Below are 18810 nucleotides of genomic sequence, written 5' to 3'. Positions count from 1 at the left end.
ATCAAGATGAACAAACTTGCTATCAGGTACTGGGATTTATTGTAGACCTATGATAATAGAATGATATCTTTTGAAACAGGGATAAAGATATAGACAAATCAGCCAGCATTAGAAATAGAACCAGGTATAGACATTTTATTAGAGGAAGACCTCTTAAGCACAAACTTGAAAAGCACAAACTATGAAAAACAGCTTAACAATTTATATTAAAATGAAGAATTTTTATTCATCAAAATATATAATTAAGAGAATGAAATTACAAGCCACTGAGTGGGAGGTATTTATAATTTATAAACTGGTGAAGACCTCTCATTCAAAATATATAAGGATTTCTTTAAAATATTAAGAGAAAAGGCAATCACAAAATGAGATTTTCCAATGTCTAATATACTCCTGAAAAGAAACTGAATAAATTAAAATCACAATGAAACACCCAATGAGGCAGTAAAGGTGGGAATCTGACAGTGTCCCTGTTGTTGAGGAAGTGGGGTGATGGGAAGGCCTGTACACTCACGGTGGTGGGGGCGGGGGGGGGGGTTGGAAATCCTCTTGACAGTATGTAATGGAGATGACCATATTTCATGAACAAGGAATTCCCATTCGAGTTATATGCCTGAGGACTAAAAAAAAAAAAAAAAAAAAAAAGATTTAAGATCTTAAAAAATAAGACAATTTAAGAACCCTCACTCATGTTAAGAGTAGCAACTCAAATGTCCATGAGAGTGGAAATAATAAAATGTGATATATTTATACAACAGATTACATAGATCAATGAAAATAAATATAACAGAATAACCTTAAAATTGTAATATTGAGCAAAGGACACATGCTATATAATTCAAATGAAAAAACCTTACAACACTGGGAAATCAACTTATATCGTTTGTGAACACACACATATACATGTAAAGAAGTATAATGAAAACCAAGTGATAACTTTAAAAAAACAATGTAACTGCCAAAGAAGGTTGATCTAGTATGGACTTCAGAGATACTGGAAATATTTGTCTTGATTTATGAGGATGTTTGCTTTACTTAGTTAATCTGAATAATACTTTGTTAATATGAAAATATATTTTATACAATTATTAAATGTTACATTCACAATAAAACAAGGTTAAAAATGAATTCAAAGATTCACTTAAATCAGAGGAACCTTTTTTTTTTCTGCCAAGCAAGGGCCATTTAGATATTTATAACCTCATTCACAGGCCATACAAAATTATCAACTTAAAAATTAGCCCCCTATATTTGCTCAAACACTGAATTAACACACCCCTAATGCTTGGCAGGGTCAGATCAAATTATTTTGTGGGCCTTATATGGGCCTGCAGGCCAGATGTTCTCCATCCCTGAGATATAAATACTTCTATAACACATATTGCTATACGTAAAATTTTAATAGCTAAATGTCCAGCTATAATACGATTTATTCTTCAGAAAAACACAATAGTTACTATTTTTATGGCTACTGAACTGAGACAGAGAGATGAACTTTCCCAGTTCACCCATATTAAGTACAGAGCCAAGGCTAGAACGCAGGCAGCCTGCTTCCACTTCCTGAGCTTTATTGCCGCACAGACACATAGCGGTATCTATCTGTACATGTAAAAAGATGAGATTCCTTGTCCTGTAACATTACAATGAAGGAAAAAAGCTGCAGAATGTTTATTTTAAGTCTTGTCTTTTGCATCTTTAGTTAAAATACTAAAGAGTGCTTATCAAGTTTCACTTCATCACTATAAATTTCACATGCATCTCCAAACTAAATGGCCCTTCAAACACACACTTTATTAAAATGACCTTGTTATCAGAATATTTCTGATGTTACATACATGTTTTTATTTTTCTCTTTGTTTTGACTAAAGGCTTTTTAAAAATAACAATTTTATTGATTTCAGAGAGGAAGGGAGTGGGAGATAGAAACATCAATGATGGGAGAAAATCATTGATCGGCTGTCTCCTGCAGGCCCTACACTGGGGTTCTAGCATGACACCCAGGCATGTGCCCTGTCCGGGAATTGAAACATGACCTCCTGGATCATAGGTTGATGCTCAACCACTGAGCCATGTGAGCCGAGCTTGACTAAAAGCTCTTTTTTAAAAATATATTTTTATGGATTTCAGCGAGGAAGCGAGAGGGAGAAAGAGATAGAAACATCAATGATGAGAGAGGATCATGATTGGCTGCATCCTGCACACCCCCTACTGGGGATGGAGCCCACAACCTGGGCATATGCCCTTGACTGGATTGAACCTGGGACCCTTCAATCCGCAGGCCCATGCTCTATCCACTGAGCAAACTGGCTAGGGGTGACTAAAAGCTGTTTGAAAGCTTCTCTTTACTTCGCCAAAGTACTTCAATAGTGGATAAATTCTTCATAAATAAAGGCTTCAGTAAAAACCAGAAATTAGGCATAAACAAGACTTTTGAAATTGAATTCCTACAAGGGGTTCAGTCCTCACAGCACCAGCTTTGTCCGGAAGGTCATCCAGAAGGACATCTGGAAGGTCATTTGGCTGTCTGGTCTAATTAGCATATTATGCTTTTATTATTATAGATAGGCTATAATTATATAAGAATCTAAGTTTACTAAATACAGGTTATTGTTAGCTGAAATTTTACAGAAATCATTTAAAATCAAGTCTTTTAAAATTGTCCTGGCTTTCATATATTATTATTAATTGCCCATATCATTGTGTCAAAGGAATAATGACTGTGCTAATAATCACCCCTTTTATAGTCAGGGGACTAGGCTTTCTCTACGTTTCTAACTAGTACGGATAAGTGCTCTATGTATATTTATAGACAGAAGCCTGGGGAAGTGAATTTATTTCAAATTAATTTGTTTTATAAACATTTTTATCTGTGTTTCAGTGATAGGATTAGTGATACATGAGTAAAAAGTTTTATTTTTATAGCGATTTTTCATCATCTTATCTTTTTGTGGTAATTGCTATAATTTAGCCAATATTTCATTTGTAAACAAGACTTACAAAGTGTGTTTTTTGGCTCAACTTGTTCTTGCTTATAAGCATTATTACCCTGACATGTGATAATCCTTTTTCACAGTTCAGCTACCATCATGCATAATAGAACAAGTCGTCTCTCACTCAATATATTATTCTCAAATCCATTTTAATTCTCCTCAAAGGCATGTTGGGATCCTTTGATCAACTTTGTCAGGGGTAAATGAACATTACTGAATGTGGAGAGAGAAGGAAATAATAAGTTCTGGTAGCATAATCTATTAATATTTTTGGGGAAAAAATTGGAACTGACTTTATACTGAGTCTATTTAACCACATTGCCAGGTTCACTGTCTTGGGGGAGAAATTGGAGCCGAAGTTTGGGAGCATCTTCTTGTTATGATTCGATGTCCCTTTCTGGCACTTTCTGCTACTATCAGTAATCCTGAACATCTCACTGAGTAAGCCTGAGTTTTGTATTCCTTTAATTGCTACTAATGATAACAATTAATAATTCATTCAGAGATTATTTAAAGTACTCTTTAAAACAAAACAAAAACCCTCTTCAAGTAAGATTTGTTCTCTTCAAATTTTGTTATATATAACTAGAAGACATTTGTACTCATCCTTTGACTAGATGCAACTTACACACTGGTTCTTCAAGAATGTTGTGTGAGAGTGTTTTAATTTTCCTATTTATAGCTTGATATTTGGATTCTCAGAAATAGCATATGGCAGTTTAGAACCATCCTTCCAATAGGCTATGCCCACTACTTTCCTATGCAAAACGCTAAAAATGTTTTTAAAAATGCATCAACACATATAGCAGAAACGGATACACCCATTTAATTGGGTAAATGAATTTAATAAGAAACCTCAAAGTATCAGTTCTTGGTTATTGCATAAAAGTTATAACTGATTAAACTATGTGAGTATAAATATAGTTTGAGTATGCATAAAATGTAGAGAAGATTTTTATTTTCTTATAATCAATGTTTAATGATTTTTCTCAGAAAACAAATAATGTGGGGGTTTTTCTGTGATGATAATACCTTTCTTTTATTCAAACTAGATGGTTGGCATTAATTAAAAGATACTGGGAACATGTTGAAAGCAAAATGGAAAATTCTAGTTCATCGCAAAATGTCTTGAAAGTTTCAAAGAAACAACAAAGAAAAAGAATAGAAAAGCCATCCTACAGAGTTAGACTGGGTAAGACTATCTTAACTAAGAGAAGGGGGTGCTCAGAATTATTGAGCACACTCTGTGTGCTTGCAACATATTAAAGCATCTTCTGTAAGTAAAACAATTTGATTCAGACTACAAATCTGAAGGGAAATCAATATTTTGCAAATTTTATTTTATTTTTTTCCATCACCACTTATTCTCCCTATACCCTCTTCCATCTCCCCTGCTCCCCGTCTCACAATCACCACCCTGTTGTCAATGAGTTCTTTCTCTCTTTTTCTGTTCAATCTCTTCACCCCCTCCAGGCCCACAACCCCCACCCAACTGCTGTCAGCCATATAAGTAGAACAGTTGGATTCTTACTACAAATCTGAAGGGAAATAATTTTTTTCTTATCATATTTCTTTCATATGTGGAATCTAATGAACAAAATGTACTAATAAGCAAAATAGAGGCAGACTCATATTTTGAGGAAATTTTGTTTTGATATACAGAAGAAATTAAGTAAGAATCTTAGCTCTAGAAGATTAAGGACATGCTGAAATTCACACAGCTAATGCTAGATCTAATAAACTTGAAGATCAAGCTCTTTGCAAATATGATCAATTTTGAAATAATGTGAATTCCTCTATAATTCAGTATGGTTAAAGATGGAATTATAGCATAGATAAATGTTTCATTCTCTATATTGTAAAAAAAAGATAAAAGGCAAAAACATGTCTAGAGGGCAGTTCAGTTTTGGTTTGATGAAAAACCTTTGCTTCAAAATATATGGTTCCACTTATGGTCTAATTCTGTGCCATCATTCCCATTTCAGACTTCAGGAATCTTTCTTTTCATGAATTTTCTTGACATTTGGATTATTCGTTGTTCCTCAAAACTTGCATTTGCTTTTTAAATTCATTTTTCTGGAATGATCTCTTATCTACAGTTGACCAAATTCTATCTATTGATTATTTAAGAGAGATTGTCTAGAGGCACAACTCAAATACAACCTTAATTTTTTTAGTTTAAGTTCAATAGTATGGCCTACATTATGACATATTCTACTATCTATTGTAACTATTTTAATGTCTTATTTTCCTTGAGAAACACTAGACATTTTAAATGTATGTATATATATTTATATGTGTATATATTTAAGTAAATAGGTAATATGTGTATTTTGTTATATGTTATATATACATATATATTTAATCTGTATCATGGTGTCCTTTATTTTACATATACTCTAAATATTTTACTACTGAGTTAATGAATGTTGCTGTACATTATATACTTGAGACTGTTGTCATGAAAATTCTATGAAGTACTATAAAATCATATTTTTCTGGCTACTTTCAATGGAAAACTACAGATCCCCATATGTGACACACAAATATCCTGATATGTGCTGGGTCCCTTTATTGTCCCTAGAATTACAATAGGAAGCAAACTCTTTGCTTACCTGTAGCTTAAATTTTAAGTGGACATAGAGATTAAATAATATGAATAGTAAATAAAAATAAAATAAAATAAACAACATGTTAGGTAATGGTAAGTGCTAAAAAAAAATCCAGTGTAATAGTAATAGAGATATTTAGAATATCAGCTTCTTTGATTAAAGAAAATGAACGGGGGTGGGGGGACAGAGAAGAAGACACATATTCTTTCTTTGACTTAGTAATATTATTCTTAAAGATAGAGAGGAAATACAATAATAATAGTAATAGTGATACCCAATGTTCCTAATCAATTGTATGTCTATATATCTATTATTTATCCCAGACCCCATTACAAAAGGCATGCTTTACAAAAATACATAGAGAAATAAATTATAAAATCATAAGTAAATACCAGGAACCGAAAACAATGATATAATATAATTGAAGACTAAGACCAGGAAGGGAAGTAAAGCACAGATTCGCAGTATAGACATACTGAATCCTTTTTCAAGGTTCTCCCCAATGCACAGCACTGTTTCTAATGTGCTCCTGGCAATGGACTCATGCATAGCTCTTCCTAGGCCTGCTCATAATTGTAAAATCATAATTAGGTCATTGTTTTGAAAGCAAACATGTTAATGATCATTTCAATCTTTATACTTACAGTGTGGTACACAGAGCGATACAATGATCTAGAAAAGTATGTGTGTTCCCTAAAGGATAATGATTTTATCATTGAACACTATCACCCATGTGCTGCACTTACAGTAAACCATGTAAGTATAAACCACTTTGGAAAATGAGTATGAATCCAGATTGTTAAAAACTTATATATGGAGTATAAAATTAATAATTTTTGTTTTATGGTTTTTAGATAAAGAAGTATGGAATCCCTTTAGACCTTGGATTTTCTCCACGGGAAAGCATACTGCTTTATGATGCGATGGTACATGTTTGGCCAGAATGGACAAGAATGCAGGTGTGTGAATATATACTTCTATGGCTGATATCTCTAGTTCTTTGGCTATGACAGCCCATCAATAATAAGCAAATTCATTAATGGTATTTATTCTGGTTTAGATAAAAGCAACATATTTCCTTGTTAAGAATTTAAACTCCAGAGCCACGATGCTCTAGAATTGGGAAAATAAGTTAAATTTTCTCTATTATCCCTATTTTCCTTATCAAAAAATTATATCTACTTTGTTGTTTATTTAAAGATTAACTGACTTGCTATTTGTAAAATGCTTAGAATGCCTTGCCATGGCAAAAAAATTATATATATAAACATTTCAGAAATTTTTCTTTCTTTTATCTCTAAAGTTAACTGAAGTTTTTAAAAATTATGTTTTGGTATGTTCTAATGAAAACAGAATAAAATGGCCCTAGCTGGTTTGGCTCAGTGGCTAGAGCATTGGCCTGCAGACTGAAGGGTCCCAGGTTCGATTCTGGTCAAGGGCACATGCCCAGGTTGCAAGCTTGATTCCCCAATAGGGGGCATGCAGGAGGCAGCCAATCAATGATTCTCTCTCATCATTGATGTTTCTAACTCTCTCTCCCTCTCCCTTCCTCTGAAATCAATAAAAATATATTTAAAAAAAACACCACAGAATAAAATGCAACCATTACATAGAGAACACAACTGTTGGCCTACCTGCAGTTAACTCTAACTGAATGTGGATGACTGCTTGAGAGATTTCCTTCATAATGGTGGAAATGGAAAACTTTAGAAAAAAATAATGACTTAATTTTCCTTGGTATTTGTGGTTCTTCATTTTCAAGGAGTTAGAACCTGAAGAATTCATCTGCTTCAAAAATAAAATAACCATAACGAGGGCAGATGCCAAGAAATATGAAGAGGAACTAAAAGAGGAAATACTTCATTGGAGTCAGCTGGACCCAAGCAAGGTAATTAAAAACATTTAGGATTTCTTTAAATTTAAGATTAATATGAAATGGGTCTGACTTCTTCATTTAGGTTCAGAAGAATCACCCATAAAGCTTTCAAGGATTTGAACATGAATACCCCATTGCCATGCCTTGCTATTCTAGCTTAAATTTAGTTAGTTAGATGTGGAAAAATGCAAAGAATCATTACTTGAGCTCCAGCTTGGACAACCCACACCTGGTGGTACCACATCTTTTCTGAATCTCAAGTTGAGCTATTGCTTTTCATAGAAGACAGGACTTCTCTGATTTCTGCTACCAGTGGGTCATTACCCTGATTTTCTTCTCTAATATTTCCCTAAGGAAGATATTTTGTCTATTTTACTTTTTTAAATAGGTGAACACCCAGTTTCTTTCGGTTGCCAACAACATGGATAGTTAAAAGAAATTACAAAGTATTATTTAATTTATCTTACTATAATTTCTATTCTTTGACTTTACTTTTTTTGTTATGATAAAATCCTCCTAATATTTTACTTCCCGAAAATGAGTTCTACAATATCTCAATGGTACAAGCAGTGACACATGCCATAGTTACCCAGGGCTGATTCACCAGACAGTTAGAAGGAACGGAATATCGTCAAACTCATTTACATATACTGACATGTAATCTCAAACAACCTTGACTGCTTGGGGCCAAAGTCATTGTTAAGATGTGATCACTTCATGATCAGCATGGTTCAGGTAATGGATGCAGAATTTCAATCCATCCATATTTTCTGCATTCTCTTTCCACATGGCAAGGAACCCCTGTTTGGTTTTGTTTTTAAATTTTAATTACACACAGACTTGGGCAGACTACCTGATCTGCAAGTGTGAAAACCAACTAATGTCAAGAATTGCTACCATATAGATAAAGGTTGTCAACACTAGCTGCTTATAAAAATGCAGCTTATTGAAATTTCTGATTTGATTGGCTTTGTGTGGTGCCGGGGCGATGGAATTTTAAAACAAAATTCTATGAAATTTCAATGTGCAGACATGGTTGAGAATCTTTGGCCTATGATTGCTATTATCTGGCTTTTAACACACTGGGATATATAGACACCAGCCTAGATCAAACTTAATTTTATTTACTCCTCTTGACTCATCATATTTTAGGAGGTGGCCAATCTCTAAGCTCTAATTAGTTTCATCCAATACTCTCCATTAGGCACAAGTGATATATTTCTTTTCCTTAGAGCTTATGACATGCCTCATAGCAATAAGCTGTGCCATTCATAACATGAAAATCCTCTTCTCATCTATTGTATCTTGTCTAATAATTTTTGTTGGCATTTTACATTCTTTTCACCTAAAATTTTAGTTTTAAACATTTATTTTCCTTAATTTTATGATATATATTTTGTTAAAAATATTATTTGTAGACAGGACGTACTGTGCTCTGTGTTCACCCTATTAATAATCAACATTAATTTGTAACCATCTCTGTCCCATTCCATAAACACCATGCCATGATATTACATAGACATGATTACAATATTGTAGAAATGTGTCATTCAAGTTTTCTCAGATTTTAATTTTATTTAAAAATGTGCATTATTTAGACATAATTTCTAACTTACTCCATGAAAATGCGCTAAGCCTTACCAATTTGATTTTCAGTCTCAAATGCCAGCTGATTATATCATCTTTTCTTCACAATCACAAGTATTTTGACTTATCTTTTACTTATAATTTTATTCAGGTGAGTCAGTTATTCACATACCTGAAACCTCAAACTTTTGACAGTGCAGAAATTGAAAAGCAAAGGATGTTTCCCCATTTTGTGGAAAAACTTAAAGAAATGAATAGGCTGCCTGCAATATTTTTTTCGTAAGTAACATTTTCTTAGCATTATACTTAATATTGTATGAATTTGAAAAATTTTGAAAATAATCATTGAGGAAGAATACATATAACCTTTGATTCATAATAGTAGAATTTTGAGAATTCTTTTAATCCTCATCCGAGTATATGTTTTTATTAATTCGAGAGAGAGAGAGAGATACATCAATGTGAGAGAAAAACATTCATCAGTTGCCTCCCTTATGCTCTCTGATCAAGGATCAAACTGCAACTAGGTATGTGCCCTGACTGGGAATTGAACCCACAACCTTTTTTGGGGGCACAGGAGACAATGTTCCAACCATCTTAGCCACCTGGCCAGAGCATATTTTGAGAAATTATAACTCTATTTATGTTGAAGTCATACTTATCATACCAAGCTGGGTATAGGATGAGAGAAAGAAACACCTCTCACTAGATTATATTTAAAAATCTAATTGTATAGTTTAGTACTGTAGAATTTCTGGCCCATCCTTATTAGAAAAATTATATATATCATCAAAGTAAGATAAGGAATAAAGGATAAATAGAATGTGCATTTGCCAAAGAGAGCATGTACAGTAACACACACATGCATAACATATACACACATATGACCTTGCTGTATTTTTTCTATAGGTTGTTTGCAAAAGTGGTCTCATCTAAACTCATCACTAAAAAGGAAAGCCCTTCACTCTGCTAGTTTCCTTTTTCCTATTTTCCCTTAAGAGCATTAAAAGAAAAGTGAGCTGGGGCTTAGTAGCAACATCAAATAATTAGCAATCATGTTTTCATTATACTTAAAATAATGATTTTCCTTTGGGAAATATTTCATCAATCTATATGGATGAAATGAGCTTACATTCAGTTCATTTCACTTTGCTCATTGGTGCTAAGCCCAGGACTCAGGGATGCAGAAGCAATCCATGACTGCCCTTAAGGAATTGATATCCTTGGAAGAGTGGTTGTATATGACCTTGAAATAGTTAGACTCAATACTTTAGCCAGTAAGTATATAAACAGTTACTCAACATTTCAGAATTCAAGGCATTCTTTAGGTGCTAATAGAGAATATGAGGAGATATTTGTCATCTCTGGAAACATAGGAGAGTAAAACAGTAAATTATTAATTGTAAAGTCTGTCCCTCAACAGTATAACATAATATATACATTTTAAATAAATATGTGATAAAGACATTAGGTGCTTCAAAGTTTAGTGGGAAGAGAAAATAATGGCTAGGGTGGTTAAAGACACTTAAAATATTGTTTTTTTATTCCAGAGAGAGGAAAGGAGGAGGAGGGAGGGAGGAAGGGGGAGAGAGAGAGAGAGAGAATCATTGATCGGTTGCCTCCTGCACACCCCACACTGGGGATCAAGCCCACAACTGGCATGTGCCCTGACTGGGAATTTAACCATGACATCCTGGTTCATAGGTTGATGCTTAACCACTGAGCCATGCCAGCCAGGCTACAAAGGGATTAGGTCTCAAAGTGTATATATTCTAAACAAGAGGAAAGGTGAGGAAACCTACATCTAATTTGTTATATTCCATTTGAAACAAAGCAAGATCTACAAAGTGAACAACTTAAAGGTAGATTATGAATAAAACTTATATGATTATATATATATATATATATATATATATATATATATAATCTATCTCTCATATATGTGATAGAGCTATAAGTAATATGAGATGTATCTAATATATATGATATATATATATATAAGATTGATATGAACATGCAATTATTAAAAATTCTCATATATTTTTAATTTAGATTTAACATTCACTCAGTGGAATTTTCAGCTTCACGACTTCTTACACATTTGATAAGCAAACAAATTACTCATGATGATCCAAATTCTGAAAGAGAGAAGAAAATTTTGAACAAGAAACTATGGAAAGCAATAAAATCTCAAAAAAGAAACATTGCTGCGTGAGTATTTTTACTTGAGCTGTGGAATTTTAAATGTTTAATAAAATGCATGGGTGTTCAGCTGTTTTTATAAATTATAAATTCAAACTTGTTTTTATAACATAATAATGTGACTTTTTCTCTTTTTATGATACATCAAGTTAATTTAATTATACTTCACTTTTGTGGGGACATCCAAGAGAGGATTGTTTGAATATTTTAGTAATCATACAATCGTTTATAATAATTTTCTTCGTTATAATAGCTTCTTTTTCTTAGAAATGCAAGTTATAGATTTGTTTTTTAGAAATTGCAAGTTTGCATATTGCTAAAAATAAATTGTTTAAAAAGATAGCCATTAGAATATCAACCAGCTGATTAGTCAGAACAAGTTCACTAACACATTTTTCTTTTAACACAACAAAGGAAATATGATTTTTGCATCTTTATGCCTTTATTGTCTTAACATAAAGTATATAAGTATATAAATAAATGCCTGTATTTTTGTTTCATTCTAATGTACAAATTAACCTGAAAAACATGATGCATGAATTTTGTTACATAACTCTGATAATAGTTACATAAGTCTCACCCTCCTCAGGATTCTTTTATAGCATTTATCTTTACCTTCTCTTGAGAGAAATAATAACCATAATACAATAAGTTATTCTTTTCTGACTGTTTCAGATATATTTCTGAGATGGGGGTGATCACATAAAATGGGTTTGGGTCTTAGAGTAAAATTGCAGAGAGGATGACTGAACCGGGCCTACTCTAATGGCCCAACATGCTGGTGACCCTTTCTCCATATGTCATTTCACCAGAGTAATGACTTGTTGAGAAGTACTCCAATACATTGCTCAATGCTAATTTTGGCACATATTGAAAATCAATTACAGTATGTGTTTAAAAGAAGAGAGTAGCAGATAAAATTTTTCTATACTTCTTCAACTATTAAGAATTTGCATGCAGTTAGTAGGATAATTGAATTTTTCCATCATATTTAATGTAAAACATATTGTTCCATTGGATATAGAAAATAAATTAAAATTTGGTTGACATGAGATATGGGAGAGGTACAGGAGGTTTTTCTATTTCGTGTTAGATGCATATTAATGCATATGTTTAAAGTGTACTTAAATGGTAAGTTTATACAGAGACAATTGAGGTAATTAAGGCCTGATGAATATCCTCTAATAGGGGCATTGTGTTTGAGGTTTGAATTACCTAGCATTTATATACATAACCTCAAACTTAAAAAAATTAAAGAACATGCTATAATCAATATATTTACTCATTTTCCTATTTTCTATATTCAGTTATTTTAATTCAGATTCAGGTGCTAGAATTCAAAGAATCATTTTATTAGAAGCTGAAATAAAGGAAATTAAAAAACAGCTTAAGAAGCATTATAAAATTTCTCCAGACTGTACTTATACTGACCATACAGTTGTGGATTATCAGGTAAGAGAAAAGAAACAAGGGTAATGCAAGTGTGTGAATGGACTTGCTAAGGACCACAAAGAACCACAGAGTGAGTGGCTTAAACAACAGAAATTTATTTCCTCCCAGTTCCGGAGAGTAGAGTCTGAGGTCAAGGTATTGGCAGGGTCACTTCCTTCTGAGGGCTTTGAGGGAAGAATCTGTCGAGGTCTTTCCCCTCGGCTTGCACATGGTCATCTTCTTTCTGTATCTTCATATCATCTTCTTTTTTATGTGTCTGTGTTCAAATTTCCTCTTCTTATAAGGACACTAATCATATTGGATGAGGGCCCACCCTAATGACCTCATTTTAATTGAATTACTTTATAAAGACTCCATCACCAAATACAGTAATATCTTGAGGTCCTAGGAGTGCACAATTTTTTGGAGGAGCACAATCCTATCTAATAAAGAGGGAATATGCTAATTGACCCTCACGCTGTTGCAAAGATGGCGGCGCCCACAGCCAATAAGGAGGGAATATGCTAATTGACTGCCCCGCCCTCAAATATGGCGGTACCCACAGCCACAAGATGTCAGCCCTCAGTCCCCTCAGCCCCATGCGCCTGCCTCTGGAGTCTCCCAGTCCTTTCAGCCCCCCAGCAGCCCAGGGATGGCCCAAGGTGCAGGCAAGCCTCAGATGGTGGCTGCCCAGCTGCCCAGGGCTGCCCAAGGCTCAGGTAACCAGGGCTGGCCAAGGCTTGTGCTGCCAGCAGTGGCAGCAGCAGAGGTGTGATGGGGGTGTCGACTTCCCCTGATCGCCGGGTTGCCTCCCACCCATGAGGGCTCCCCGACTGTGAGAGGGGGCAGGCCGGGCTGTGGGACCCCCCCTCCAGTGCATGAATTTTCATGCACCAGGCCTCTAGTTTAGTACATAAAAGTGTATATGATGGCCCTGGCTGGTTTGGCTCAGTGGATGGAGTGTCAGCCTGTGGACTGAAGGGTCCCAGGTTTGATTACGGTCAAGGGCATGTGCTTTGGTTGCAGGCACATCCCCAGTGGGGGGCGTGCAGGAGGCATCTGATCGATGTTTCTCTCTCATCGATGTTTCTGGCTCTCTGTCTCTCTCCCTTCCTCTTTGTGGAAGATCAGTGAAATATATTTTGAGAAAAAAAAATGTATATGATGTCTATAGTTTGATATGGGATTTATAAAACATGTAACATACTTAATCTAAATTAATCTTGAAACAATGGATAGGAGACTAAAGTTATAGGCTGGAGAAATTAAGATAATTTGTGTGAGTTTATACAGTTATTAAAAGCAGCTTGACGATTTGTGCCAAAGTATAACTCCAATATTTATGAAAATGTCTTCATTAATTGAAGTTAATTATAACTATTCCATTATGTAGACATATATAAATATCAAATGTAAAAATCTTTTATCTCAGCTATAGGCTTAAGCAACAACTTGCTAAAAGAAACTGAAAATCATATTTGCCTGTCTTCTGAAAAATTTTCCTTGTCAGTTTTTTACCTACCTTGTACCTAGTTCTTCAAACTTGAAACTGTGCAGTTATGATTGTCTTATACTTCTCCCTGATGCCACAGCTCATTCAGAAATGCTAAACAATGGTTGCTCATGAAATGCTTTCTGGTTGACTTAACTGTTCGTGTAATAGTCAGAGAATTGTGCTTATTACCTGTTTTTTGGCTTGTACAATAATTGAGAGGGGGAGAAAAAGAGGCAGAATGCGAGTAAAGGGGCAAAAAAGAGAAAAGAAAAAAAGAAAAGAGAGAAACAAAAACAGTGATTAGGAAAGAGAGACAAAGAGAAGAAAAAGATACAATAGCAGTGACTGACAGATACAGACAAAGAAATGTACAGAAATAGACGGAGTTTCAGAGAGAGAGAGAAAGGAGAAAAGTGTAGAAGCAGAGGGAGAGAAACAGGGAAAGATTCAGGGGGAGGAGTGACAGACACAAAGATAACAGATAAAAGATAAACTGGAAGACATGGAGAGAGAGAGAAAGAAAGAAAGAAAGAAAGAAAGAAAGAAAGAAAGAAAGAAAGAAAGAAAGAAAGAAAGAAAGAAAGAAAGAAAGAAAGGAAGGAAGGAAGGAAGGAAGGAAGGAAGGAAGGAAGGAAGGAAGAAAGAAAGAAAGAAAGAAAGAAAGAGAGAGAGAGGGGGGGAGGGAGGGAGAGGGGGAGGGAGGGAGAGAGGAAGGAAGGAAGAGAGAGAACAACAAATACTGGTCAGACATGACTGGAGGTGATAATAAAAAAGAAACTCAGCAAGTTAGAGTTGAATTAACAGCAAAAATAAAACAAAATTGAAGTGGTAGCAAGTCAGACTAAGCTGAGAATTTTTTGGGTACTAACATCAGGGCACTCTGGTCCCTCACCCACCTCTTATCCTGTCCCTTCAGTATGTCCTTGTTGCCCCAGGGTGAGCTGGATCCCTTAGTTCAGTCCAGTGATTAAGCAGTTGGAATCATGGCTAGGCCTCGACCACCCAGTGGGTATGGGGAAGAAAATGGGGTACATGTTCCTGATGAAGAAATGGATGAAGAAAGGATCACCACATATAAGGTTGGGTTGCATTTGCTTGTGTCAGAAAGATATGGAGCTTTGAATGTCAGGTACTATGAAACCACTCTACTAAAATATAATAGACATTTTGTAGTGTAAATAGGCTTTGGGTTCTGGCCTTAAACATACTATTGTTTTAAGTGTGTCCAACTCTGAACTGATTTCTAAACAATCTTTTTACACCTGACATCATTGTTAAGTTGAAGGATCAATGCTTTCATTTGACACTACAGACTCTTTGTTTGGGGTATTTCAGACTTTGGCAAAGATCTTACACAGACTGAGAGGAACAAGACAATGCTACAAACTACACAGTCTGTTAAGGCGGGGCATTGGATATCACCACGGTTCGATGGAATTTAGACAAAGACAAGTTGTGGAGATGCTTTTCAGACTGAAGCACGTCAAGGTTGGTGAACTTTGAGGATAACTTTCCTAAAAACAGTGCTTTCATTCCTTCGGCCTGAGTAGGATAGTCACTCTATCTCCCGCCCCATAACCTCTTCACTGGGAGGGATATGCTGCTAACATTTTAGCATATTCTATTCCATCCTTTTAAATACATTTTACATAGGTTATAAATAATATATATATGCAATTAGGGATCCTGTCTACTTTGCCTAATAGTACATAATTAAGTTTGTTATTAATTAGCATTATATAATAAACATTGTATCAGTGCATCATTATATACATATATACTTCATTTAAACATTCTAATGTTGAAATTGTTGTTTATAAACATACTAGTGGCCCAGTGCACAAATCCGTGCACCTTGAAAGGAACTGTGGACCAGGAGGCAGCTGTGGGCACAGGGGCGAGTCTCGGCCCATTCTCCGCACCCCCGCCTGGGCCCTCCCGCCGCAGCACCCAGTCCCCTGTCTGCTGCCACCACCGCTTGCACCCGCTGACAGCACAGAGCAGTTGGGGCCATTGTCAGCAGCAGGTGCAAGTGGGACTGGTGCCCTTAGCAGGTGCCCCAGTCACCCCTCAGGAGCAGGGGGAGGTGGAGAAGCCCTGAGGGGTGATCAGGGCCAGCAGCCACTGCTCATACCCGCTGAAAGCACCCAGCTGGTGCTGGGCGCTGGGAGCAGATGTGAGTGCGGCTGGTGCCGGCAGCAGGTGCAAGCGCTGGGCAGGACCATGGCGTGCAGGAGTAAAGAATTTTCAGTAATCACCAGAGGCTTGCCCCAATGACAGCAACCGACATCCCGCCTTGGTCTGGCGCCCCCGCTCACCTGTTCCACCATCCCATGTTCCATCATGTTCCACGTGTGCCCCTGGTGGTCAGCGCACATCATAGCGACCGGTTGTTCGGTGGTTTGGTTGTTCTGTCGTTCGGCCTATTTGCAAGTAGGGTTTTATATATAGAGATATCATCAATTCTGGTTGTTGATGGGATCAGCTGATTCTGCAAAGTGAAATCACTGTTTCAAAGAGCAAAAGTGATTTTCAGGCTCTAGAAATACATTGCTAAATTTCTTTCCAGAATGACTGTATTTGTTTACTTCACCTTGACAATTTTGAGTATTATGGCTAAAAAAATGGAGTTGTGGGTACAAGGTAGAGAGCATTTTATATGCCATGCACCCAATTTCACTTATTAACATCTTGCATTAGTATGGTACATCTATAATAATAAAAGCATAATATGCTAATTAGACTGGACGTCATTCCAGATGTCATTCTGGATGTCCTTCCTCACGAAGCTGGAGGCAGAGGGAAGCCCAGGTCCCGGGTGCCAGAGGAAAGCTGGTGCCGGCAACTGGAGGAAGGAAAGCCTACTCATGCACGATTTTCTTGCATTGGGCCTCTAGTTTGTTACAATTAAATAATATTGACAAATTTTTATAAACTAAAGTTTATTCTTTATTCAGACTTCCTCAGTTATTCCTGCAATGTCCTTTTTAAGTTCCACAATTACAACCAAGATGCAACATTTTACTTGTCAGTCCTCTTTAAGCTTTCTTGGATGTGACACTTTCTCAGATATACCTTGTTTTTGAAGATCCTGATGCTTGTAAGGATAATTGATCAGATTATTTTGTAGAATATTACTCAGTTGGGATTTCTCTGATGTGTTTCCCATGATCACATGGGATCTTATGGGTTTCTTGAAGAAAGACCACATAAGTAACGTATCATTCTCATCATATTATCTCAGGGTTATAGATTATGGACATGACATCACTATGGATGTTAATCTTCAGCACCTGGCTGAGATCATATTTGTTAGACTTTTCCACTATAAAGTAACCTTTTAATCTCACTTTCCATACTGTCCTCCTTGGAAGGAAATCACTATGTATGGCCCATGCATAAGGAGTAGGAGGTTAGTTATACTTTACCTCCTTATAGTTGAAGTATCTACATAAATTATTTAGAATTCTTCTGTATAAGAGCTGTGTCCCTTCTCTCTCTCATTTATTTATGTATCCAACATATATGTATATCAATATGGGCACATGGATATTTATTTTCTGCTTTGGATTATAATTCAATGCTACTGTACTTTTTTTCTTGTTCAAATTGTTCCAATTTTGGCAATTGAGAGCTCTTTCACTTGCTTCCTGTAACCCTTTGGCATGCTTCCCTCATTGTGAGTTGTTTGTTTTTAAACACTTCCTTACATTCTGGCAAAGTAAGATGCTCAGTCCCAGTCTTAGAATAAGTCATGTCTCCAAAGAGCCCCGATTTCTTTTAGAGGAGCCTGAGAAACAGTTACAGCCAAGAAGAGTCACAGGAGACATGCCTAGCAAATGTAATGTGATGCCCTGGGTAGATACATAAAAAGGACATTAGGTAAAAACTGAGAAAATCTGGAAAAAGTATGAACTTTAGTTAATAATAATGTAGAGGGTCAAGTTAAGATGTTAATTGTAGGTAAAACTGGGTACAGGTATAGGAACTCTGTATTATCTTTGCAAATTTCTGTAAATCTAAAAGCGTTCTAAAAATAAAATTTATTTAGCAATATATTCTATACATGCATTAAAATGTGTTCTGTAGGTACTGATTTCAGTGTTCTGGGAGGCTTCTTAATTTAAATTTGTATTACTGGTAATTTTATTTTTTACCCTCTATTAATTATTGAAAGTAGAATTATTGAGAATAGAAAATGTTAATGTAAATTTTTCTGTTTCTCTTTGTAGTTCTGCTAGTTTGACTTTATATGTTTTAATATGTTCTATATTCTGTTAGAAAATAGCCTTAAGGATAAGGCACATTAAAAGCACTCTGAGAAAATAGAGTGCTGTAACAGAGTGACATCTGATTTGTCAAAATGAAGCCAGGCCAGTGTTGTTCAGTGGTTGTGTTGACCTATGAACCAGAAGATGACAGTTTGATTTTCAGTCAGAGCACATGCCTGGGTTGTGTGCCAGATCCACAGTTGGGGTCGTGCAGGAGGCAGCTGGTCAGTGATTCTCTCTCATCATTGATGTTTCTATCTCTCCCTCTCCCTTCCCTCTCTGAAATAAATAAAAATATATTTTAAAAAAATCTAAAAAGCAAAATGGAAGCAAGAAATAAATGAAA

General features: G+C 35.5%; 1 protein-coding gene across 1 annotated transcript in view; it reads left to right on the top strand.

Annotated features, from left to right (window-relative positions):
* Positions 1-18810, top strand: part of LOC308250685 (putative ATP-dependent RNA helicase DDX60) — a gene marked incomplete at both ends in the record, with an annotated part of 79164 nt that overhangs the window by 42307 nt on the left and 18047 nt on the right. Inside the window, 9 exons of the mRNA XM_080673378.1 lie at positions 3316-3431; positions 4043-4182; positions 6249-6358; positions 6457-6561; positions 7365-7490; positions 9217-9344; positions 11118-11276; positions 12575-12719; positions 15529-15681. Of these exons, the coding sequence (XP_080529504.1) occupies positions 3316-3431; positions 4043-4182; positions 6249-6358; positions 6457-6561; positions 7365-7490; positions 9217-9344; positions 11118-11276; positions 12575-12719; positions 15529-15681 (1182 nt within the window). The remainder of the gene's footprint in view (positions 1-3315; positions 3432-4042; positions 4183-6248; positions 6359-6456; positions 6562-7364; positions 7491-9216; positions 9345-11117; positions 11277-12574; positions 12720-15528; positions 15682-18810) is intronic.

Source organism: Plecotus auritus, assembly GCF_963455305.1.
Source record: "Plecotus auritus genome assembly, chromosome: 6".
Classification (NCBI taxonomy): domain Eukaryota; kingdom Metazoa; phylum Chordata; class Mammalia; order Chiroptera; family Vespertilionidae; genus Plecotus; species Plecotus auritus.
This window is presented reverse-complemented; position numbering and strand designations above follow the sequence as displayed.